Source organism: Coturnix japonica, unplaced genomic scaffold (assembly GCF_054131305.1).
Source record: "Coturnix japonica strain WE unplaced genomic scaffold, WE-NBRP24 Scf146, whole genome shotgun sequence".
Taxonomy (NCBI): domain Eukaryota; kingdom Metazoa; phylum Chordata; class Aves; order Galliformes; family Phasianidae; genus Coturnix; species Coturnix japonica.
In genome coordinates, this window is record NW_028189049.1 from 69,183 (window position 1) to 93,339 (window position 24,157).

General features: G+C 61.2%; 5 protein-coding genes across 19 annotated transcripts; 1 reads left to right on the forward strand and 4 right to left on the reverse strand.

The window, feature by feature from the left end:
* Nucleotides 1–596: 596 nt before the first annotated feature.
* Nucleotides 597–3,437, reverse strand: CNPY2 (canopy FGF signaling regulator 2). Its single transcript, XM_085535668.1, has 5 exons — nucleotides 3,301–3,437; nucleotides 3,096–3,211; nucleotides 2,808–3,005; nucleotides 2,185–2,281; nucleotides 597–936 (listed from the first exon to the last, which is right to left on the reverse strand). The coding sequence occupies exons 1-5, from the start codon at nucleotides 3,419–3,421 to the stop codon at nucleotides 893–895; spliced, it is 576 nt and encodes a 191-aa protein (XP_085391794.1). The 5' UTR covers nucleotides 3,422–3,437; the 3' UTR covers nucleotides 597–892.
* Nucleotides 3,438–3,850: 413 nt separating this feature from the next.
* PAN2 (poly(A) specific ribonuclease subunit PAN2) lies at nucleotides 3,851–13,829 on the reverse strand. 9 transcript variants are annotated; one of them, XM_085535650.1, is made up of 26 exons: nucleotides 13,784–13,829; nucleotides 12,888–13,190; nucleotides 12,271–12,440; nucleotides 11,966–12,086; nucleotides 11,809–11,886; nucleotides 11,439–11,706; nucleotides 10,960–11,302; nucleotides 10,595–10,691; nucleotides 10,121–10,240; nucleotides 9,887–10,006; nucleotides 9,687–9,815; nucleotides 9,332–9,531; nucleotides 8,916–9,058; nucleotides 8,488–8,594; nucleotides 7,914–8,012; nucleotides 7,344–7,420; nucleotides 6,784–6,925; nucleotides 6,372–6,509; nucleotides 5,693–5,752; nucleotides 5,483–5,573; nucleotides 5,247–5,404; nucleotides 5,016–5,159; nucleotides 4,637–4,816; nucleotides 4,452–4,545; nucleotides 4,156–4,344; nucleotides 3,851–4,066 (listed from the first exon to the last, which is right to left on the reverse strand). In XM_085535650.1, the coding sequence occupies exons 2-26, from the start codon at nucleotides 13,167–13,169 to the stop codon at nucleotides 4,032–4,034; spliced, it is 3,585 nt and encodes a 1,194-aa protein (XP_085391776.1). In that variant the 5' UTR covers nucleotides 13,170–13,190; nucleotides 13,784–13,829; the 3' UTR covers nucleotides 3,851–4,031. The 9 variants fall into 9 exon arrangements, with proteins under 9 accessions (XP_085391776.1, XP_085391772.1, XP_085391778.1 ...); XM_085535646.1 differs by having other exon boundaries at nucleotides 6,372–6,527; XM_085535652.1 differs by having other exon boundaries at nucleotides 13,730–13,829.
* Nucleotides 13,830–15,040: 1,211 nt separating this feature from the next.
* Nucleotides 15,041–16,430, forward strand: IL23A (interleukin 23 subunit alpha). Its single transcript, XM_015887058.3, has 4 exons — nucleotides 15,041–15,205; nucleotides 15,513–15,617; nucleotides 15,969–16,094; nucleotides 16,177–16,430. Exons 1-4 carry the CDS (start codon nucleotides 15,041–15,043, stop codon nucleotides 16,321–16,323), a joined length of 543 nt encoding a protein of 180 aa, XP_015742544.2. The 3' UTR covers nucleotides 16,324–16,430.
* Nucleotides 16,384–22,433, reverse strand: STAT2 (signal transducer and activator of transcription 2). Of its 7 annotated transcripts, none has more exons than XM_085535655.1 (23): nucleotides 22,322–22,432; nucleotides 21,114–21,309; nucleotides 20,886–21,036; nucleotides 20,700–20,798; nucleotides 20,529–20,621; nucleotides 20,371–20,449; nucleotides 20,203–20,288; nucleotides 19,968–20,116; nucleotides 19,733–19,891; nucleotides 19,495–19,647; nucleotides 19,353–19,373; nucleotides 19,129–19,222; nucleotides 18,963–19,019; nucleotides 18,811–18,894; nucleotides 18,639–18,737; nucleotides 18,286–18,421; nucleotides 18,151–18,200; nucleotides 17,977–18,065; nucleotides 17,740–17,876; nucleotides 17,468–17,656; nucleotides 17,328–17,385; nucleotides 16,722–17,238; nucleotides 16,384–16,644 (listed from the first exon to the last, which is right to left on the reverse strand). In XM_085535655.1, exons 2-23 carry the CDS (start codon nucleotides 21,242–21,244, stop codon nucleotides 16,399–16,401), a joined length of 2,877 nt encoding a protein of 958 aa, XP_085391781.1. In that variant the 5' UTR covers nucleotides 21,245–21,309; nucleotides 22,322–22,432; the 3' UTR covers nucleotides 16,384–16,398. The 7 variants fall into 7 exon arrangements, 4 of the variants coding, with proteins under 4 accessions (XP_085391781.1, XP_085391784.1, XP_085391782.1 ...); XM_085535658.1 differs by having other exon boundaries at nucleotides 21,114–21,265; nucleotides 22,322–22,411; XM_085535656.1 differs by having other exon boundaries at nucleotides 16,462–16,644; nucleotides 16,739–17,238; nucleotides 22,322–22,430.
* Nucleotides 22,434–23,093: 660 nt separating this feature from the next.
* APOF (apolipoprotein F) lies at nucleotides 23,094–24,085 on the reverse strand. Its single transcript, XM_015887081.3, has 2 exons — nucleotides 24,051–24,085; nucleotides 23,094–23,966 (listed from the first exon to the last, which is right to left on the reverse strand). Exon 2 carries the CDS (start codon nucleotides 23,944–23,946, stop codon nucleotides 23,131–23,133), a length of 816 nt encoding a protein of 271 aa, XP_015742567.1. The 5' UTR covers nucleotides 23,947–23,966; nucleotides 24,051–24,085; the 3' UTR covers nucleotides 23,094–23,130.
* Nucleotides 24,086–24,157: the final 72 nt, after the last annotated feature.

Sequence of the window (24,157 nt, forward strand, 5' to 3'; positions counted from 1 at the left end):
AGGAGCGAGGCGCGCCGGCGCGAACGTTATTAGCATAGCCCCGCCCACAGCCCCGCCCACTCGGGGCTGGGCCGTTTGCTATTGGTCGAGCTAGTCACTAATAGGGGCGTGGCTATGCAAATGAGGCCGGGCTATAGGTGGCCTTTGCGTTCGCCTGATCTGGGCGTGGGGGGGGGGGGGGGGGGGGGGGAGGGCAGCCCCGCCCTGTGACGTCATCGAGACGCCGTGACGTCACGGGGGGTTGCGTGACGTAATCTATTAACATCCCCCCCCCCCCCCACGTCCCACCTCGGTGCTGAGCCCTGCATTGCAGTGCCATAGGGACACAGTGGGGTGGGGGGGGCTGGATGGGGGGTAAGGGGGGGGGGGGTAAGGGGGGGTCTGGGGGGCACAGTGCCCAATAACCCCAGGTCATTGACCCCATAGCACCCATGGGCCGCCTGCAGGGACCCGGTGTCATATGGGGGCACTGGGGCAGCGACAGCATTGAGCTGTGTAAGGCCTGTGGTCAAAGGGCACTGTGCTATAATAGGGTTGTGCCCACCCCCCCCCCCCCCCCCCAAACCACCCCGAGGTGCACAGCAATGACACCGACCCACATTGGGCCCCCATTTATTGCCTCCTTTTTTAGGGCCCCGGGTCCCCAACAAACCCCCCAGCGGCACCTTTAGTCCCTTTAGCAGCTCCATAAAGAGCCCAGAGCCACAAAGCAGCCACCAGAACACGGCCCCAACCATAGGACACATCCCCTACCCCACATAGAAGTGAATGGACAGAGAATAAATAGGACGGGAGAACTGAATCTCCCCCCCCCCCCCCATACAGTGTGGGGATGGGGCTGTGGGGCAGCCTGGTGTCGTTATGGGGTCAGAGCAGCCCGGGGCCGGCGGTGTCACAGCTCATCGTGTGGGAGGTGCAGAGCGTGGTCACATAGATCTGTGGGGACAAAGCAGTGTTCAGAGCCCCCCCATAGACCCCACAGCCCCCCATAGACCCCACAGGCCCCCCCATAGACCCCACAGGCCCCACACAGGCCCCCCATAGACCCCACAGGCCCCCACAGACCCCCCATAGAGCCCACAGTCCACCCATAGACCCCACAGCCCCCCCATAGACCCCAAAGCTGACCCATAGACCCCACAGACCCCCCAGTCCACCCATAGACCCCACAGTTGCCCCATAGACCCCACAGTCGCCCCATAGACCCCACAGCCCCCCCATAGACCCCACAGCTGACCCATAGACCCCACAGGCCCCCCCTAGACCCCACAGCTGACCCATACACCCCACAGCCCCCCCCCCCCCCCCAGACTCCACAGCCCCCATATACCCCACAGCCACCCATAGACCCCACAGCCCCCCCACAGACTCCACAGCCCCCCCACAGACCCCACAGCCCCCCCACAGACCCCACAGCTGACCCATACACCCCACAGCCCCCCCCCCACAGACTCCACAGCCCCCATATACCCCACAGCCACCCATAGACCCCACAGCCCCCCCACAGACCCCGCAGCCCCCCCATAGACCCTACAGCCCCCCCCATAGACCCCCACAGCTGACCCATGGGCTCAGGGGTGCAGCAGCAGCAGCCCCAGGCTGCTTTTAGGGTGTAGGTAATGAGAGCGGAGCACGCTCATTAATAAAGGAAGCACAAAGGTCGTGGCGTGCCCTGACCCCGATGTTTGTGAACCAGAAATAGAACTTGCAGGGCCGAGAGTGGGCGCCCGGCCATTGGCTGCGGGGGGAGCACGGGGCTGGGGAAGCCAATAGGGACAACGGGATGGCTGCCCTAAATCAACCCGAGCACAGCACCCAAAAAAGAATCATCCCACTCTGCTGGGCTGGAGGAGCAGAGTGAGAGCACAACGTGGGATGGGATGGGATGGGATGGGATGGGATGGGATGGGATGGGATGGGATGGGATGGGATGGCTATGGCTGCTCGCTGTGCCCCCATCCTACAGCTCCTGGCTCAGTGCTGGGGCTGCTTTGCACATTCAATGGGGTATTTAAGAAACAGGGACCCAAAGGTAACAGGAGGGGAGAGCAGGGACAGAGCTGGAGGGGATGGACCCCAGGGAGAGCTCATAGAGGCGGCTCTGAGCCCCTTATAGCCCCTATAGACCCTATATAGCCCTTATATAGTCCTTATATGGTCCTTATAGCCCCCCTCTCCTCTCACCCGTCCTCTTGCTGCACAGCCGGTCCTTGACGTTATCAGCCTCGTGGGACAGGAACTCAATGAGCTCGTCCTCGTACTCCTCAGCGATGCTCTCACACTGCAACACAACACAACCACGTTGTGGTCCAGCAACAGAACCTGGGCAGCCCCCCACCCCAAAACCGACCCCCCACCCCACAGCCGACCCCCCCACAGCCAACCTCCACATCCCACAACCGACCCCCCCACCCCACAACTGCCCCCCCCATCCCAAAACCGAACCCCCCACACCCCACAATCGATCCCCCCATCCCACAACCGAACCCCTGACCCCAAAACCCACCTCCCCACCCCAAAACCGACCCCCCCATCCCACAACCGAGCCCCCACCCCACAACCGACCCCCCCCACCTCACAACTGACCCCCTCACCCCACAACCCACCTCCCCACCCCACAACCGACCCCCCCATCCCAAAACCGACCCTCCCCACCCCACAACCGACTCCCCCCCATCTCACAACCGACCCCCCCCCCCCACAACCTTCCCTCCCACCCCAAAACCGACCCCCTCACCCCACCACCGACCTCCCATCCCACAACCGACCTCCCCACCCCCCCACCAACCCCCCCCCCACCAACACACCGCAAACTTGAGGCTGGCGGCCACGTCGCCGTCGATTTTGAGCCCGTTAAGGTCCATTTTGGTCCCGTCGTGTGACACGATTCGCTCGTAGCTCTTACGGTGCGTGGCCGGATCCACTTTCTCCCCGTATTCCTTCATCTTCTCGCACACCCGCTCCAGCAGCTCCGTTAAATGAGCTTCAGAACGGGCGTACGGCACCTACGGGACCGGTAGGGGGGGTGTATGTGTGTGTATGGGATCCGGTTCTGCTCGTAACCCCAACCGGGTTCGGTTCGGTTCGGTGCTCACCTCCACCACCGACTGGCTGCCGTCGGGGTTGATGCGGAACGAGCCCATCTGGATGGTTTTCCGTGGGTCCACCTGGGCGATCTCCCACTCCAGCTCATCCACCAGCGCCCGGCACGCTACGGGAGGGGGGGGCGGAAAGTCAATGGGCCCAATATCCCCGCCGGTACCGGTTACCGGTCCCGGTTCCGGTCCCATCCCGTCCCACCTCCGCAGTGCAGGTCCTGGCTCCGCCGGCCGCTCACTGCGGGCATTAGAGCGGCCACAGCCGCCATTACAAACAGCGCTGCCGTGATGGAGCCCCGCTCCCTCCTCCTCACCGGCCCCATCCCCGCTCCAACCCCCGGTCGCCACCGACGCCCCCCGGTCACACCGGCCGCGGGGCTGCCCGCCGCGATGCCTGTCCCGTTGTGCTCCCCCAGGCGGTTGTATAGCGGATAACGGCCCCTCCGTGAGGGCGGCGGTGGGGGCTGCAGTTCGGTGGCGGGTGCCGTGTGGGTCGGTGCCGGTTACCGGAGCGAGACCAGGCCGCACCGCGTGCAGGCAGCACCGCGGACACCCCACGGTGAGGACCCCGAGCCCACAGGACCCGGCCCGCGTGGCGGTCGGCCCCAGGGGGCGGGGCCTAAACCCAACCTAATTTATATGTATAACCACGCCCGCTTCATTTACATACAACGCGCGCTTTGCTCTAGCCCCGCCCCCTCACGCTCCGGTCCCGGTTCCGATCCCGGAGCGAAAGAAGCGGCGGTTCCATGTGAGCTCCGAGGTGGTTTTATGGGTTCGCCCGAACCGGCGGGCTGACAACACGGGCAGTACCGGGCACTACCGGGTAATACCGGGTACTACCGGGCACCGGCGGCCCCTCCCGGTACCGGCGGGGAGTGTGGGGCCACACGAGGCAGCGCTGAACCCAGTCCCCATTGCTCTTCATCCCCATCACAGCGCCAGCACGGGGGGAAACACGGCCCCATCTGCGGACATAGAGTCAGTCAGGGGGTGTAGGACGGGGGTGGGCAGGGTTTGGGGTCCCTATACTTACAATTGGGGTCCCTAGACTTACGTTTGGGGCTGCTCTGGCTGTCGGGTTCGGGCACCTTCCAGTCCAGCTTACGGCCCTTTTCATACAGAGCCTTGAGCACCTTGCGGAAGTTGTCGGGGTCGTTACTCAGCTCCAGGTATTTGCGGTACAGCTGCAGCGCCGTGCGGGCGTCCTCGATGCTGTCGTGGGTCTCACCTTGGATCTTAAGGTCTGTAGGGGGAGCCAAGGTCAGTGCAAGGCTCCCAAGTGGGAGAGAAAACCTATGGGAGCCACCATCAGCCTCCACCCCCTGTTTAGGATCACAGGATGCCACTAACCCAAGAAATACCAGGCGAGGAAGCGCAGGGAAATCATTCTCTTCCTTGGGATGTGGAACAGGTACACGGTGTCGATCACCTGGTCCTTGGGCACCTGGAAGGCAGAGGATGCTGTGCAGCTCCACATGCAGGGGTTGCTATGGGCCCCCCCCCCCCAAGGACACTGTGGGTCTCATTGCTCTCACCATGAGGTTGATGACACGGAAATCCTTCTGCAGCCCGTGGCCCACAAACTTGACACCCACGTCGATGAGGAAACGCAGCTTCAGGTAGGTGGATTTGAGAGTGGTGAGGTGCTTGGAGGAGATCTTGGCATCCAAATCTCCAGGCTTGATCCCCGAGTACTGCGTCAGGTAATCCACTACCTGTGGTGACAGAGCACATGGTGCCAGGCTGGGATAATCAGGGGCACCCAGGGGGTCTGTTCCCCCATGTTCCTCCCAGCATCACAGGGAAGGTGCTGCCATTATCCCAGGTAATATCTCCAAGGAGCAGCTTACAGAGAGGCTGTGCCAGCCCTGCACAAAGCCAGCAGGGGCACCGTACCTGCTCCTGGCACCATACCTGCTCCTGGGTGGAGATGTAGTCATCGATGAAGGGGACACCCTCATTAGGACCCTGACCCCGCACGCACGTGATCCTGGCCACCGACATCTGGCTGGGCTTGATGGTAGATTTGGTCCCATCGCTGCGCAGCTCAGCCTCCTCCTATAACAGCCAAGAGGAGAACTCAGGGACATACAGCCCTGTATGACCTGGTACAGCCACAGCACCCCGTGTCCCCCAGCACCTGACCTCATTCAATGTGACAAACTCGGCATCCAGCCCCACCAGGTCACCTGCCTGTGGCATCTCACTCAGCATAAGGGGGATGAAGGTGGCGTGGCACTTGCGCTGCTTGCGAGCCAGAGAGGCCTCTGCCAGCAGCACGCTGGCTTCAATTGGGTTCTTGACTGCAAGAGAAGGGTAAGGGGGATCAGCTGGGAGCAGACAGCTTGCCCCCACACAGCCACTTCTACTCAGACACTCACTGATGAGGTTGTACTTGGAGTTGAGGTTCCTCCGGGCATAGTAAAGGATAGCTGGCACCTTCCAGCTCATGTCGAACTGCACAGCCTCGCACTGAGGGGAAGGAGAGACACACAGGGACATGGCAGAGTGCTCCCACATACAGCATGAAACCCCAAGCCCCAAAGCTCAGCACCCACTGGGATCCCTCACCGGTGGCCATGGGCACTCACCTTATCCACGGGCTCAATGAGGAAGTCATTGAAGAGATACCACTGCTGGTGCGTGACTCCCTGCAGAGAGAGGCACAGACACTGCATTAGAGCCCCCCCTAGGCAAATGCAATGAGTCCTCTACCCAGCTAATGGGGAGAGGGGTGTGACTGTGCCATATGGGAACTCCCTTCCTTCCTGGGACACTGTGGGGAAATCCCTGCTGGCCTGGGTGGTGACAAGAGTACACGAAGCTTTGGGGCTGGACGGGCACTCCAATGAGATGCAACAAACAACAGGCAGGGATGCAGTCTTGACACACTCTGGGAACTCCTGGTTTGAGCATCTCCACCAAACAAAAGGACTGCCCAGACCAGCCTCGTTTCCTCTGGAAGGGAGATGAGGTCACCTCCCCTACCTGGAACCGCAAGCACAGGCTGGCAATGTGCCTGTGACCCAGGAGGAACTAGCATAGTAAGAATGAGAAGAGCACTTCTTCAGCCCTTTCCTCCCCATAGCGTGCCTGAGAAGCATTCACCTGTTGAAGGCCGCCTGGCACATCCAATAGATCACACTTAATGCTTTACTAAGAGAGCAAAAGCGTCAGGAATGGTTCAATTAGACAACCCAATTCCTGAACGAGCTCTGAGCAAGAAGTCCTGGGTAAGGCAGGACCCAGCAGTCCCGAAGGGCACCTCACCTCCTTCCTTTGGTGGTAGGTCTCTCCCACTTTGATGTGACCCACCAAGCTGCCCCCTGTGCGGGAATCCAGGATGTGGACAACTGTGGCCATGAGATCGTAGACATACACCGACTCGGGGTCGTCATTCGGACTCAGCTGTGGGAGGAAGGAGCCCTGAAGGAAAATGCTTGAGCCCCTGACTTGCCTTCTAGGCAGCTCCCAGATCTCCATCCCAAACCCCAGAGCTCAGACATGCAGTTTTTCAGGCTGGCCGTGCCTGAGGGATAGAGCTCACTCAAAACACCTCCAAGATGGCCCCCTTTATCTCTCACCCACATACACTCAGCAGAGAAGTGGTTCTAAAGCAGATCTGCTCCTGCAGCCTCATGTGCACGCGACGCAGTCCCACATGGATGTCATCAGCCTTTACCTCATCGCTTTCGCTCCAGTTGCACACATCGAGCTCCTTACTCTTGGTCAGCCTCATCTTGATGGCGTGGGGGATCCAAATGTTCTTCAGTTCCTCCACAGAAGGATATGAATGCCCCACCTCGGGGTTTCCCAGTTCCTTCCTGCAAGGAGAATCACACAAGGCAGAGCTGGAAGCAGTCACGAGATGCAGCCTCGGTCAGATTCTCCGGGGCAGGATCTGTACCACTCAACCCATCATCCAACTCCTTCATAAACTATCTGCAGATGCCCAGATCAGAGCCCTGGGAAAGCTAATGTCAACCAGAAAGGGCTGATACGTGGCTCAAAAGAGGATCACAAGGGTATGTGAATAACCCTTGTGGGTTATAAGGGTATCTGAGCACCTACACAGGGTCAGTCTCAGAGCAGCCATGAGGCTGTTCCAGTTTAGGGTCAACAAGGAAGCATGCGCAGGCAGATTATGGGATGGTTATTAAATGAGAAATGGCCCTGATTGTGGGGCAACCCAGAAGGCATCACTGCTCAACTAGAGCTGCCACCCCAGGAACAGTCACCTACCAATCTCCAAGAGACATTTCTTTGCCTTTGGTGATCTCAAAGCCTCCTCTCTTCATCAGGGCTCTCTGAAAGGCATACTGACAACGAAACACAGGGAAGTGTCAGCACGGAGTGACAGCCAGGGCTCAGGAACACGTGGGTGACAGCCAGGCCAGCAGCAAGGAAAAGACAGAGACTGTAAAGTCAGTGACAGGGGAAAAGACAGCAAGGGAAACCCAGCCGTCCACCAGCTGTGCTGTGCTTGTACTTGGGGAAGCAGGCACTGCCTCGTTGCTCCTAGGTCCTAAGGGGTTGGGGGGAATGAAAACGTGACTCTACTGAAGTCCTGTCAGCTTTGTCATGGCAGGAGATCTTGTCTTTTCCAACTCCAAATGCACAGCTCATGCTGTATGCATGACCAAACACCGACAAGTCCTCTGCAGACAAAGTGTGGTGATGCTTGGGTGGAGAGCAAGAGACTGTTAGAAACAGCAAGATCACAGCGAAAACACTTCCGAAGAATGGGACACGCAGCAAACCCTGTGTGCCAGGGAGGACAAGCCTGTTTCTGCCCCAAAGTGTCTCCCCCACCTCAGCCTGTGTCTTCCAGAAATCTGCTTCCTTGGAGCTGTTCACCTCACAGTTAATGACCAGGACATCTGGAAGGCAGCGGATATTCCTAGTCTGGACCTGTGGAAAGAGGGAGAGATGGAAGGAAGGCAGAACCAAGAGCCCCAGGAAAGGCTCAGAACTGGATGCAGCACATGTTATCCTTTTCCCCCTTCCAAAGTCTTTGCCTGCAGTGCTGCCCCCACACCGCCTGCTAGGCACAGGGTGTACTATAAGGGAAACTGAGGCAGGAAGCAGACTCATCACACCCCCAAAGCCTTAGAGGCTGCATCAGAACAGGTGTGTTTGCCTCCTGGGGGCTTCCCCCTACCCCAGGGGCTTCAGATGGGATCCACATAACCCACATTCCAGCACTGAGCAGCCCCATCAGGTCATGGAATACACTGCATCACACCAGCTCACAGACCAGCTGAGGAACAGAATCCCCTGCATCCACTCAGAGGGTTCCCTGCTGACTGATGGAGAAACTGCCCCTGCTCAGTCTGAAGCACTCACGCCCCTCTCCCACACCCCCCAGCCCCCCCTTCTGGCTCACCGTGGGCTGATACTTCTCACAGTTCTCACACCAGGCCTGTGTGTTCTGCTCCAAGCAGATGCTTCTCTTTAAGATTTGAGCAAACTCGTAGTCTTTGACTGGTTTTTCTGAAGGGAGAAAGGACAATAACATCACCTTCCAACATACACATCTTTACCAGTTTAGCTCAGCCAGACCTCTGGGGTTTTCCTTACAACCACCAGGGAGAAGGTCAACCCCCAAATCTGCTTTCCTGCATCCCAAAGCTCAGCTACTGAACCTGCAACCTGGGATAGATGGCTGCAGGAGTTCCTCAGGTGTCACCTCACAAATAAACCTACGTCTATACTCATCCATACAGACAATGAACTCCCCCCACTTAGCTGTCCTGCCCCAAGGGGAAAGCAGTGGGGTGAAACCTACAAGCCCTGCCCATCCCTGTCTGTTACCAGTGCTCTCAGGGTAGGAGAGGGTGAAGAGCAGCGTGGAAGACACGCGGACGGTTTCCTTCCCACAGCGGCACATGCTGCAGTTCTCCACCTCACAGCTGAACAGCTGCCCAATAACAGAATCCCCCGAGGACCCAAAGGTGCTGGAAAGAAAACAAAAGGAATACGTGGGATAGCAGGACCCCAGAAATCCCTGCTGAGCAGGGATGGGGGGTACAGAGGGCCAAGCACACATCTCTGCACACAGGTCTAGACCCAGAAGCAACAGAGGTTCAAACCCCACTACAGGGACAGCTGCAGACATGCATGTTCCCATGCAGACCCCCCCTTTCCTGAGGGACAGATGAGGCATCTGGGAGCCAGACCCCCTCCCTGACTCATTTACTCTCTGTCCTTCCCACAGATCAGGGATTTACCTGCTGCCAGCCCCCCGATACGCCTGCGGTCCCTCCTGCTCCTGGGTCTCCTGGTGCAGCTGAGTAAGGATGAAACGGTTCCAGCTCTGAATCAGTCGCCCCAGGTTCACTTTCCCTGTGGCTTCGTCTGAGTCAGCCAGGATCAGCCCCAGTGCTGAAGCCTCTGGGATTGTGCGGAAAGCCCGCAAGAAGTTGCTTCCCTGGGGATGGAGCAAGAGTGTTATGTCACAACCATCAAATGACAGGAGTTTCCATCTGTCTGATGCCACCTCTTCAGGACACTGCACCACCCTGCCCCTCTGTGATCTCTAACCCACATTACTCTTGCCTCACGTTGTCTGGGCTTGCCACTGACCTGGCAGGGGTCTCCTCGGGATAGATCAAGCATGTGGAAGAGCAAGCCCAGCTCGCAGCCCAGGCAGAACTCCTTCTGGCACAGGTGGTTCTGGACCAGGCAGCGGACAGGCTCCAAAAAATACAGCACCTAGCAGAGACAGAGACATCAGGAGCGGTCCTGTGGCTGTGACGGCCTGGGCAGGGCTGGGCATCACCCACCTGGATCATGCAGTTGCAGTAGGCATTGGGGATATGGGGCTCCAGGCCTGCAAACAGAGTCTTGTTATAATGCTTGAAATCAAAATCTTCCAGCCCCAGTTTGGAGTATTTGATTGTGACCTGAGGAGAGATGCAGTGTGTCAAACAAACGCTCTCCCACGCCACAGGGCATCCACAAAGTCTCCAGGTCTCCCCATGGGTGCTTGAGCCCATGTGGGTCCTTCCAAAGGTTACCTTCCTGTACTTCTTGGCCACCATGTAGAGGTGAGGCTCCTCCTCCCGCCCAATCGGGGACTCAGGAACTTGGCTGAAGCTGTCAAACTCATTGTCTGCTTCTTTTAACCGATAGGGGATCTGGGAGGGAGAAGAGAAAGGAAGAGCGGCTGAATCCTGAGGTGAAGGACCACGAACCGAAACAAGCGGTTCCTGGGCTTTCCTGCCTCCCCAAATGAGCAAAGGAATAAACCAGAAAGGAGCGGGGCCCTCCCTTAACCTGCACGAGTCCTCCACACCTTCCCTCTTACGAGGGACTTATCACTGTGGGGAAACTACAGCGGTGCTGCGGGCAAGGGCGACCCACAGCAGTGTTTTCCCAAGGGCAGGGACGTGCCATGTCCACAAACCTGCAGGCCAAACAGCTCAAACCTTCCCTGCCAAAGAACAAGTGATCAACGGGACCAGGTACAGCGTCCTCCTGAGAGCTCGTACCTGGTTGCGGAGTTTGGTCCTTGGGTTTGGAGCGTAACCAATGAACCCCACTTTCTTCATGGTGCGCAGAATTTCGGGATCTACTGGAGGAGCTCGCCTATAAAACACACTGTGACTCAGAGGCTGCTCTGTTTGGCAGCACTGCTTCATAGAGTGCCTTGCTGGAGGTGCTCAAGGACCCAACAGTGGGTCACAGGGGCTCCTCTCATTCAATCATTCCCCCCCCAACCCCCAATAAGAAGCTCAATATTCATTTTACAGCTACAATAGAATACCAGACAAACACAATACCCGGCTGCCCCCAGCCCTGAGCAGGAGAGGGTTCTCTTTACACCAGCTTACACTGGGAGAGACTTGCAGATTACCGAGGTGCCGGGGCTGAGTTGGCTGCAGGCCAGTCTGACAACAAGGTCTCACTGGTCAGTGGCACAGGGATGAGTGATAGCGGCACGAGGTCCTGATTCCAATCCAAGTGTGGCAGCGTGTCAACAATGCAGGGCAGAGCAAAGTCTGTCTCCCGGGAATAGGTGTTAAAAGTGACCTCTGGGGAATCAGCCCAGAGGTGCACGCAGCCCTCAGAGTCACCAAATGCCAAGGCCTGTTTGCTGGCTGAGACGTCGAAGGTCATGATCAGAGGCCCCACGGTGTTCACATGGAAGATGTCGGCTGGGTTGGCGAGGCCGGTGGGCTCACAGAACTGGCATTGACCTGCGTGAGGGAAGCACAGGTTGAGGTGGCAACAGGGAGCAGGAGAGCAGAGCAACACACAGCCCTCACTGGTGGGGCAGGTTGAGCCAGCTGGGCACAGAGTGATCTACCAGCTCTGCCTGACTGCCTTTCCCACCTGTCTGGGAGATGATGGCCAGGCGGGAGGTGTAGGTGGGGATGAAGCGGAGGAAGAAGGGGTCGATGTGGACCTGCAGAGGGGTGGTGGCTCTCATCATTCGCAGGTCGTACACCTTCAGGAAGCGGTCGCAGGCCAGGCCGTTCATCCGGCTGGAGAAGCCGCAGGTCACCAGCAGGTTCCCGTGGACATCAAAGTCAGACAAGCTGCCTGAGTAGGCATCAAACTCATGTTCCACCACAAACGTGCGTAGATCCCTCAAGGAGACCTGGAAGGGTAAGACAGGGGTCACACAGGAGCTCTCTGAGCTCTGGGAAAACCCTGGGGGAAACCTGGGTATCAGGAGGGCTGATGGGCACGACGGCGTTACCTTCCCTGAGGTGTGACCACAGAAAAAGAAGCGGTTTGATTGCCTCATGATGGTGATGCCAGGAACCTCCACAGTGAACTGGGAAGGACACAGAGCAGCAGGGTGAGCACCAGACAAAGCAACCAGGGGATGCCGTGCCACTGGTACCCAGTGGTACCTTCTGTGTCTCCTGCACGGTGTTCAGGTCTATCTCAATCACATGGTTCTGCAGTCCGCCAACCAGCAGAGTGCTGCTGTCCGTCAGCAGGAGGCTGTGCATGTCCTCGGCCTCATCCATGCTACAGAGGAGAGAGGACAGCCCTTGCTCTGAGCTCTGGGGCAGAGCAGGGAATGATCCTTCCATCCTGCCTTTATTCCTCTCCCATACTGAGCTTTTACATCGCAGGAAGGGAGTGGAGAACTCCTCCTACAAACACACTGTGACCTTTCCCTCGTTCCCAGCTGCCAGGGCAAAGCACTCACAGGTAGTCAAATATGATGAGGCCTCCTCGTGACATGCACTTCAGGTTGGTTTTGGTCAGGAAAAGGACCCCATTCTCCAGGCTCTGGATCTGCCGGATGTCATCGCTGCTGTTCACTTGGAAGGAGGAGTAACGCTCCAGCGTTGGGCCAAAGAACGAGGTGGCGTGGCCCTAAAAGCAGGATGGGATCATCAAGACCCTGGGTACAACACAGGCAAGCACTGCTCTACTCTGTACCATTCAGGTCAAGGCAGGCTGCCTTGCTGCCTGAGCCACTTAGAGCAGGGATTCCTGCCTCTCCATATCAACAGAACCATGAGAGGTTGTTCAGACTTTCCTTTTTTCAGCAGATATAAGTAAAGAACCAAAAGCAGCCCAAGAAATCAGGGCTGTAGCACCTGGAAGCTCTTTGACAGCCAAACAAGGCTGAGCATTTCCCATGCTCCGGGCCACGTCATCCATTTCCAGATCTCTACATCTACATGGCTCAATTCCCAGTTCCAAGCTGGCATTTCCAGCTCAGATCCATCTCCACGCCAGGGCTCCATTCACAACCAATTTGCCTCCAGCAGGTTGGGACACACAGACGCGGGGCTGCAGCCACCCTGAGGCACCTACCCCATGGTTCCCAACCCACAGCATTTCTTCATGGAGGTCAAAATGGGAGACAGACACGGGCACTCCCACTTCGGAGACAGCAGTGTGCAGCTCACTATACATGCCCTCCACGATGTGCACGGACTCTGGCACCGCAATACCCTCTAAGGGCACCCCGTCGGGATCCAGCTCCACGTTCTGCAGCAGGTTGGGGTTAAGATGAGGGTCCAGGACGGGATCCAGCGCCGGATGCAACGTGGGCGCATACTCAGCAAGAGAAGGGTCGAGACCTTCAAAATTCATGGTGAAAACCAACGTGTCTCCCTTTGGAACAGAAAAGGAACTAAGTGGGTCAGGCAGAAACACCAAAAGGCCGCGATTCTTAGAAACACCGCATAGAACAACTGCCTGGAGGGGCCGACGGGAAGGCGCTGGAATCTCCACCGAGCTCTACATGCACCTCAATGGACCGTGCTCACGGGCGGCACCGTAAAATCCCTCCCGTGGACACACCGTGAGCACGGAGCCCACCGGGTGAATGGAGCCGGTTCCCCACCCCCATCCCGTCTCCAAGGGCTCCAACAGGCGGCGCCTCCCCCCTTATCGCTGCGGACGGGCGGTATCGGCTCCTGCAGCCGGTGGCTTTGAACCGCACCCGGGTAGGCCCAACCCAGCACAGTAGGCCTAGGCCCGACCCAGCACGGTAGGCCCGGGCCCAACACGGTAGGCCCAAGCCAGCACGGTAGGCCCAGGCCCAGGCCCAGGCCCAGGCCCGACCCAGCACGGTAGGCCCAGGCCCAACACGGTAGGCCCAACCCAGCACGGTAGGCCCGACCCGGCTCCCAACCGGGAGCGTTACCCACAACCCCCCGCGCTCCGGCTTCCGGGAGCGGCCCTCAACCGGGATCTGCCGTTACCGAGCGGCCCCGGGCGGAGCCCGCCGGGAGCGACCCGGCCCCCCCCACACGCCCAAACAGGAAGTAGGCCCGATCCTGCGGCTGATCAACCAATGGCAATGCGGAGTGTGATGCGCTGGCCAATCAGCGCTTGAGTAAGGCGGGACTAAGAGGAGAGGAGGGAGTCGTGCCGGACGGTGCGGCAGAAGGGACAAAAAGCTGCGGTTCGCGGTTTGCTTCTTGCTGCGCTCCCACCTACAACAGCGACCGGGCGGGGGGCTCCGGGACCCCCATATGGAGCCCCGAGTGTTGCATGTGCCACGGCCCCGGTGTCTCGTTGTATCCAATGCTGTCCTCTCCCGATGTCCCCGCTCCGTGATCACGGAGCCCACCTCCCGGTGCCGCAGCTCGTTCCTCGACCCCCGGAGCCCACCCGGCCTCGGTGGAGCTCCCGGGACGGCGACAATCCCGGAGGAACCGGGGGGTGTTGGAGGCTGCGGGCACAGAACCCAGCCCAGAACCGGAGGAGCCGGTGGGCGTCCCGGTGGATCCCGGTGGATCCCGGTGGGTCCCGGTGGGTCCCGGTGGGTCCCGGTGGGGCGGAGTGTCCGGTAGCCACTGAGCCCTGGGGTCGGTTGACGACGAGGGCAGAGAACGGGGGGGTTCAGTGGCCGGGGAAAGCCGGGGGCAGCCCCTCCGGGCGGGGATCGGGAAGCGCCGGAGCCGCCCTGTCGGGGCCGCCGCGATTGCGGAGCCGCGGGCAACGCCGGGGAACGGGAGGGTTAGGAGGAGCAGCCGGGGGTCCGCCGGGAGCGGGGCAGCGCCGGGACCCGCAGCAGTTTCCCCCGGTAGCACCGGGAACACGGAGCGGGGACGTCGGGGAAGCGCTGCGGGACACCTGCGGGTCCTCCCCGCCCCGCCCTACAATGAGCGGAACCGCGTCCGTCCCGTCCCGTCTCACCGCGTCCCGGGATCGGTTCGGTGCGGTGCGGGCTCAGGTGTGTCCGGTACCGTCCGCGGGGCCGCCGGGCGTGGAGTCACCAGGAACTGCCCCGGGTTTTCCTGCCCGTCCCGTCGGGGCGCGGGGCCGGAGCGGGCGCGGCGGGGCGCAGCCCGGGGACCCCGGCCCGGTATCGGTTCTGCTTTCGGGGGAGGCGGCGATTTCGCAGTAACGGGGGGCGGGTGCCACCTGCCCCGGGGATTCCCCACCTGCCGCCGCCCCATAAAAGCCGATGGATCCGTCGGTGGCGGCACTGACCGGATCCGACCCGTCCTGCCATGGTTCCGTTCCGCCGCCTCCTGCTCGTGTTCTGCCTCCCGGCGATGCTGCTGCCGCCCGCGGTCCCGTTCCCGACCCCCGGCACCGACTGGGCCGCCTGCAGGGACCTCTCCCAGCGGCTGTCGAGGCTGCTGGGGGCGATGAAGGAGTCGCACCGGGTGCTGGTGAGCGCCGGGATGGGGTTTGGGGAGAGGGGAGATGAGGGATGATGCTACCGGAACCGGGAGCACCGGGGATACTCGGGGAACCGGGGGTGCTGCGGGAACTGGGGATACACAGGAATTGCTTTGGGAACCGGGAGAAATGGGGATGCTCGGGAAACCAAAAGTGCTTCTGGAACTGGGAGAACTGGGGGTGCCCCTTTAACGGGGGCTATGGGGGCACAGGGGGTTTGGGGGTAACTGTGATGCTCCGGCTGCTTGAGGGGAGTCAAAGTGCTACTATGGGGTCCCTGTTAATTCCTATTGTCAGGATGGGGTCCGTCTGGATGGAGAGGAGGACTCTGAGGGGGACTGTGCCCCCCGCATCCGCTGCAGTGATGCCTGCGACCCCTCCACGCTGGACACGAACAGCACGGTACCAAAGGGGGGGGAGTGAGGGGGAATCTGAGGGGCTCGGGGGGGGGTATCCCTGGAACCAAAGCCCTGGATGCTCTGGGGATGCATTGAGATGACTGAAGGGTCCTAGAAGTGCTTTGGGGAGGGGGGATGGGGAGGGGGGGGAGTGATGCTGGAGATATTCCTGGGGGCATCTAGGAAGCACTAAAGTGATGTGATGGGGGTGTCAGGGCAGCCTGGGGGTCTCGGGGGTGCCAGGAACATGCTGGGGGGTCTCAGGGCTGTTGGGATCCAGAAGATCCTCAGGGGTCGCTTTGGGGACGTGCTCAGGGGTCCAGCATCTTCATGCCCCCCCTCTCCCACCCCCCAGAACTGCCTGCGGCGGATCCTGCAGGGGCTGCAGCACTACCAGACCGTGCTGAGCTCCGACATCTTCGCCTCACACCCTCAACCGGAGCTTAAAGCTGTGCTGGATGAACTCCTGGGCCTCGTGCAGGTGAGCTGAGCTGACCCCAACCCCAACCTTAACATTAACCCCAACCCAAAGCCCCCAAACTCTGACCCCTCTCTCCTTTCAGGTCCCTTTTCGTTCCTGCCAGACCCCCCCGCCCCCTCCTACAGACCTCTGGGCTCGTCCATTGCTGCAGCACAACACATTAGAACGGCTCCGCTCCTTCACCGCCGTCATGAGCCGCGTCTTCACCCACGGTGCCAGCACCCGCTGAGCCCCCCCCCGACCCCCCCATCCCCCTTTATTTATTTCTTATTTATGGGCCGCGCTCCCTATTTATATGGGGTATTTATGGGTTTCTAATAAAGGGCTGGGATACGAGGAGCCGCTCTCTATCACACAGCACTACGGGTTGATGGGGAGGAAGGGCTTTATTTACACCAGGGGGCTGGGGGGGGTCACTGGAAGTCGCTGGCATCGACGTGGAGCGCTGGGAACTCGCCGTCTGCAGTGAAGAGCGAAGGGGTGGCAGGGAACACCAAGTCATCGGGCTGCGGCAGGAAGGGGTCGCTGGGGTCCAGGAGCACGGCGCTGTCTATGGGGTGGGATATGGGGGGGGAAAGAAGGGTCAGCGCTGAATGACCCCCCAGCCCCACAGCCCCCAGCACTCACCCGTCGGATCCACGCACCGTCCAGGGTGGGCAGCAGCTCCGGCTCCTCCAGCTGCCCAGCTCCCAGCAACGGCTCCTGCAGCGGCAGCCCCTGCAGCTCCCCCAGCCCCGACGGCAGCAGCGCTACGGCTCCATTCCCCAACATCAGCTCTGCAGCACTGCCCCCCAACAGCGGCCCTATGGTGTTACAACCCCCTGTGGGCAGCACCCCCTGCCCCCCAGGCCCCACCTGCACCAGCTGCAGCACAACGGGTTGCCCCAGGTCCCCCATTCCTGTCTGCAGCACCCCCAAACCTCCCGACCCCAATGGCTGCGGGGTTGGCAGCACAGGGATTTGGGGTCCTGGTCCTGTAGCCACCATCGGGCTCACAGCATGAGGTGTCCCTGGGGTCCTGCCCCCCCCGGGCACTGTCCCTGGGCTCACAGGTTGTTGCCCACCACTCCTCAACCGCAGCGTCTCCAAATCCTCCGTAGCCACCACCAGCTCCTCTTCTGTCTGCCACGTCTCATGGGGCTGCCTATGGGTACAGCATGGGGTCAGCTGGGGGAGAAGGGGGGGGTAGGGCATGGGGGTCCATCCCTATAGGGCTGGGGGGGGGGGGCTCACCTGGAGGACACGCGGATGAGGCGCTGGTTCAGGTATTCCTTCTTCTTGCTCAGGATTCCTGGGGGCAGGGAGGGGAGTTGGGAGGGGGTGTTGTGTGTTTCCCCCCCCCCTATTCCATGCTGTGCTGTAGCACGTCGTACCTTCATGCCGTTGGCTGTAGTAGGGCCCAAAGGCTTCGTCACGGGGGGTGTCGGGGTAGAGGAAGAGCAGAGGGTTCTCGGGGATGTTCTCCTCTGCCAGCAGTTGGTAATCACGGATGATGTCGGGCAGCGCCAGCGATGCCAGCTCAACTGCGGTGTAGGGGACGACGGCACGGAAGGCTGGGGGTCCTATGGGGTAGGGGTGGGGGGTCAATGGGTGGGTGTGAGGTCACACAGAGGGGATGGGGGGGGGGATAGGGGGCTGTGCTCACCGTTTTCAGGGTGCTCCACCCAGGTGCAGGTGACCCCCCCCAACATGCTCTCACTGAACCGAATCAGGAACGTCCCCGATCTCTTCACCTTCAGAAGTTTCTTTTCCTGTTTGCGGCTCACGAAGCCCAGGATGAGCCTAAAAAGGGGCAGAGGGAGGGGGGGGGGGTACAGTCAGCTCCTGCAACCCTACAGCCCACCCTACAGCCCACCCCCCCCCTACCCCAGCCTGGCTGTACCCATCCTTCCAGAGCTGCTTCAGGTGGTCGTGCAGCAGCGCCAGGATCCCATCCAGCCATGCCCAGAAGGAGAAACCCGCAGCACCATCCTACAGGATGGAGGATAATGTGGGATGGGGGGGGATGTGGGATGGGTGAGATGGGGACATGTCAGGATGGATGGGAACTGCTCACCTTGGAGAACTTGGTCCAGGGTAAAGCACTGTCCGGAGGTGGCTTTGAGCCTATAGGGGGATGGGGGGCAGTGGGGTGGGTGAGGAGAGCTGGGATGTGGCTGGGGAGGGGGGGTTTGGGGGTGCAGGGTCGTACCAAAGAGCTTCTCTGCCAACATGTGTAGGTGCTCCCGGCTCAGACCCCGCTCTGCTGTGCTCTGGAATTGCCAACTCAGCACCTCTGCCAGCCGGGGCCATGGGGCTGGGGGGGGGGTGGAGAAGAACTGCTGGTCCTGTAGGGATGGAAGCAGTGAGTGGGATGGGGGGAGTGGGAAGGGGTGGGAAGAGGACAGACACATGGGACAGATGTGGTCAGCAAATGGAATAGGGCACAAGGTGGGACCGGCACTGGGGACAGACATAGGGACAGAACAAGGATGGGACATCAGGGCTGGGATATGGGGCAATGGGTTGGGAAGGGGGAATGGGGACAGCGTGGGGGCTTCTTGCCTTGGGGTTGGGGCTCAGCATGTTGAACCAGAGCACGGAGGCCCAGGCGCTGGAGAGCTGGTTGTTGTTCGAGATGATGATGAAGGGCAGCGTTGAGGTCTGTGGGGGGAGTGGGGGTCATTTCAGGCCGCCCCAACACCCAGAGCCCCCCCACCCCCACCCCAAAACTCACCTCCAGCTTCAGCTCCAGCCCACAATACGCGTATGCCAGCGTGAAGGTGATGAGATGAAGCTCCTCAGTCACAGCCAGGGGACCCTGCACAGGATGGGAACCCTCACCCACCGCCCACCCTGCGCCCCCCACCCCCATTAACCCACACCCACCTCATTGGTGCCTCTGCTGCCTTTGCCGGACCCTCCACCTTTCTGTTCCTTCAGTGTCTGTGGGGAGGGGTGGGGGAGGTCAAAGTGGAGCTGGGGGTTGGGATGGGGTGGACCCAAGTGGGGGTCTCAAGTGGGGAGGACCCAGTGAAGGGAGGGAGGTGCCTACAAGGTACTGGAAGTCACAGACCAACCCCTCCCGGGGGCTGTCCCCAACCAGGACTGTTTTGCTGCTCGAGGTCAGAATGTTGAATCTGCGGAACCTGTGGGGCAGAGGGAGGATGCAGATGGGGGCTGCAGCCGCTGACACCCCCTGGGGATGCTGATACCCCGATGGGTTCAACCAAGAACCCCCCCCTTGAGGTCCCATTCCTGCTGGCACTCATCACTCACCCTCGTGTCTTCGGTGGGTCCCTGCAAAAAGCAACACGGGGTCAGCTGTGATCACAGCCCAGGACCCAAAGGTGGGGGGGGACCCAGACCCCATAGACCCTAAGGACCCCATGGACCCTATGGACCCTATGGACCCCCTGACCTGTCGATGTGGATGTTGGCCTCCATGCGGTGGTTGCGGTCGTGCAGCCGGACCAGCAGACGGGCACGTGTGCAGAACTTGTTGGCTGTACGCAGCACCAGCGGGCGCTTGGGGGTGTTGGGCATGCAGGGCTGCTGCTCCACCACGAAGGCACTGCATGTGTATATGTGTGTGTGTATGGGGAGGGGGTCAGAGCAGCTCCATCCCACCCCCATTCCCCCCATGCTGTGTCTCCTACCTCTGCAGCAGGCAGGTCAGCTGCTCCTGCAGCCTCTTCTCCAGCAGTGGCAGCTCGGACTGCAGCGGGTCCTGCTCGTAGGTCACCTTTTGCCGCAGCTCTCCCACCGCCCGCAGCAGCTGCAACAGCTGGAAGAGCCCCTCACCCAGCGCCGTGAACCTGCAGGCATTGGGGGGTCAGCAGGGCACGTACCCTCCCCAACCCACCCCCCAACCCCCCCTAAGCCCACCCCTACCAGCCCTGCAGCTTCAGCAGGCAGGTATCAGTGGGGGCCCCCAGGCAGCTGCATTGCTGCCTCTCACGCCATGCAATCAGCTCCTGCTGCAGGAAATCCCGCAGGGTCTCGCTGCGCCCCAGCAGCTGCTGAATCTGTGCCACCACCTCCTGCAGGGACACTGGGTTTGAGTGGGGGGCACATTGTAGCTGTGCCCCCCCCCCCCCCAATTCCCCTTCCTCAGCTTAGCTCTTACCCGCCGCTGTCGGTCCAAAGACTGAAGCTTGGCCTGAAGTGCTTGGATCTGCTGTGCGTATTGCGGGTTGTTGGAGTGGTCCTGGCCTGCAGCAATGGGGTGGGGGTTTATAGGGGGGGGTAGGGAGTGCTGGCTGTTCCCCCCCCCCAACAATAAATGCAGCCTTACCCGGCTGGTAATACATCTTGTAGCTGAAGTCAAAGGTGTCCTGCAGGTCCTCCATGTGTCGGAATGCACGCTCAGCTTCCTGGGGATCAATGGGGGGGGAGTGAGGGGCTGCGTGACCCCCATGGGGTGGGGGGGTTCTGTGTGTGGGGGGGTATTACCTGCAGGGCTGTGCGGAACTCAGCCAGGCGCTGCTGGATCTCCCTCTCCTGGCTGCTCTGTGGGGCTGTGCTGGGTGTTTGGGGGGGCTCCACCTATGGGACGTGGGGGGGTCGGGCACCGGGTGGCTCAGCTCTGCTGGTTATGGGGTGGGGGGGGGGAACCCACCCTACCTGGCCCTTTGCCTGCGCCCTCCTTAGGATGCACCGCTCCTCCTGCAGCAGGTTGGCCACCAGGTTGGCAAAGCTCTCGGGGTGCTCCTCGAAAGCAGCCTATGGGATGAAAAGGGGGGGGTGGTCAGCACACAGCGAGTCCCAGCTCCACCCATAGACCCCCCAACCCCCCCTCAAAACACCCACCTGCAGGTCGATCCGTGCTTTACGCAGGTTGTGCTTCAGCATGAAATCCTCATTGCCCGGCCCCAGGCTGCCCAGCTGCTCCCCCAGCAGCGTCAGCAGCGAATGGAACAGCATCCGTGCATGGGATGAGAAGGGCTCGGCCGCCTGCTGCCTGCGGGACCACTCAGTGTCTACCCCACCGAGACCCCCCCCCACATCAAGTTTCCTCCCCCCCCCCCCCCCACTTACCAATCTTGATCCTCAATCCAGTCTGCCAGGCTCTGCCGGACGGTCATGGGCAGCGCAGCGTTGCTGTACAGTTGGTGGACGCGTTCCAGGTGGGTGGGGGGCAACTGCTGCACCTCCTGCCACTGCGCCATGATGGGGGGGGGATGGTGGGGCTGAGAGGGGGGGGGGGCAGGATGAGCTGCTGGGACCCCTCCGGCTGTGGGGATGGAAGTGGTGGTCGCTCACTCCATATACACACATACACCCCCCCCAACCCCCCCACGGCTCCAGCTCAGTGAGGTGGGGTCTTGTGATGGTACATGGGGGTCCCGTAATGGTACAGGGGGGGTCCTGTGATGGTATAAGGGGGGTCCCATGATGGTATGGGGGGGGTCCCTGATTGAAAGGGGGGGTCCCATGATGGTATAAGGGGGTCCCGTGATGGTACATGGGGGTCCCATGATGGTATAAGGGGGGTCCCGTGATGGTATGGGGGGGGTCCCTGATTGAAAGGGGGGATCCCGTGATGGTATAAGGGGGTCCCGTTATGGTATGGGGGGGGTCCCGTGATGGGACAGGGGGGGTCCCGTGATGGTATAAGGGGGGGGTCCTTGATGGTATAAGGGGGTCCCGTAATGGTACGGGGGGGGTCCCGTTATGGTACGGGGCGGGGTCCGTGATGGTATAAGGGGGGGGTCCTTGATGGTATAAGGGGGTCCCATGATGGTACGGGGAGGGTCCCGTGATGGTAAGGGGGGTCCCGTCATGGTATAAGGGGGACCCGTTTTGGCACAGGGGGGGTCCCATGATGGTACAAGGGGGGGTCCCGTGATGGTATAAGGGGGTCCCGTTATGGTATGGGGGGGGTCCCATGATGGTATAAGGGGGTCCCGTTATGGTATGGGGGGGGTCCTGTGATGATACAGGGGGGTCCAGTGATGGTACGGGGGGGTTCCGTGATGGTACAAGGGGGTCCCATTATGGCATGGGGGGGGTCCCATGATGGTATAAGGGGGTCCCGTTATGGTACGGGGAGGGGTCCTGTAATGGTACAAGGGGGTCCCGTAATGGTAAGGCGGGGGTCTCGCGATGGTATAAAAGGGGTCCCCTAATGGTACGGGGGGGGTCCCGTGATGGTACAGGTGTGCAGCCCCCCCGGACCCTCCTGTCCCGCCCCCTCATGCCCTGGCCTTGTACCTCAGCCCCTAATCCCGATCCCGATACCAGACCTGGACCCGACACCCCGGTACCGCTCCCCGGTTCCCGTCCCGGTCCCGGTCCTGTCCCCTGACCCCGCGGAGGAAGAAGCTGTAGCCACGCCCCCTCCCCAGTTCTGCTCGCTGATTGGTGGAGGCCGCCTTAAGGCCACGCCCCCCGGGGCTGGGGAACGCGGGAGTTCCTGGGGGCGGCAACACTTCCCCGAAATGACGTCAGGGGGCGGGGCCACGCAGGGGGCGGGGCCAATGGAGGCAAACAACCAATAGGGGGCGTGGTTACACAAAATGGGCGTGGTTATATCGAAGGGGGCGTGGCTATACCGAAAGGGGGCGGGGCCAGCGGCGGGTCGCCGTAGGGGATGGCGGAGCGGGGTGGGGGTCGGCAATGGGAGCTATGGGGGATGGAGCGGGGGTGGATGAGCCCATAGTGACGGGTTGTGGGGCAGGGATGTGGGGCAGAGCGGGCTGTCATGGTACACCCCGTCCAAGGCCGAGCCCGGGCCAAGGTCCCCACGACCCGGGGCAGCGCGGCCGGACGGACCGGGACAGCGATACCGATACCGATATGGACACACCGATACCGATATGGACATAACGATACCGATATGGACACACCGATACCGATATGGACACACCGATACAGATAGGGACGTACCGATACCGACCGATACCGATATGGACACACCGATACCGATACGGACACACCGATAATGGACACACCGATACCGATAATGGACACACCGATACCGATACGGACACACCGATACCGATACGGACACACCGATACCGATACGGACACCGGGCCGGGGACGTGGCTTTATTCAGACCACGAGGACGGGGCCGCTGTGAGCGCTGGGCGCCGTCGGTGGTTCCCCGTCCGCAGTGAAATACCCATAGAGAGCTCGGACCCCCGCTTTGATACCGGGCTGCAGCCCGAACCGGATCCCCACGGCCACGGGGCCGCCTCCCGTGATCGCCGTTAACGCCGCGTAGCCCAGATCCTCGGCCGCCTGCAGCGCCCGTTCGGACGCGAGCAGCTCGCAGCCCTGGAAGGCGAAGTAGAGGCCGCTGCCCAGGTTATAGACGGCGTTGACTCCCGGTACCCACTCGATCACGCCGTGAGCCTGCCGTTCACCGGGGGGGCTACAAGCGTCGTCTTCCGCCTCCCGACGGCACCGGACCGTCCCGTTGCGGGTCTCGTTGCGGGGCCGAACGCAGCGCCGCCTCAATCGGGCCAGGCTGGAGAGAAGCGGCAGCGTCCGGTCCGCCGGGACGTCCCGCAGCCCCGCCAGACCCCGCAGCAACGCGGTGACCGCGGGGGGGCTCAGCTCCCGGTACAGCCCCATCGCCGCTTCCTCCGCCTCCGGTTTGCAGCCGGTTCGACTCAGCACCAGAACCAACGAGGCTCGGGACACGGCGCGGGGCAGCGGGGGGATGCGGGAGAAACCGGGGAGGGAATCGGGGAGCAGCGCCCCGCAACGAACCCCCCGACCCCGCAACGCATGGAGGGGGGGGGCGACCTCCGCCAGCAGCGCCCGCAGCGCCGCCGTCCGTCCATCACCCACCGGGGGGGCGGGGGTCGCTGTTTCCCCCCGGCCCTGAATGAAGAAGAGGAGGAAGAGCAGAGTGCGGCCCATGGAGGCGGCTCGGGGGGGACCTGGGGAGGTTTGAGGGGGGGGCACAGCCGTCAGCACACAGACCCCTTCCATATCCCCCCCCCCCATCCCAGCCCCCCGCTCACCGTCACCGCCGGCCCCGCAGCACCGTGGTTGTACTGAGCCCCCCCCGCCCCCTCCATGGCCCCTTTATAAGCGCCGCTATCAGCCCCATTGCGACACACAGGGACAG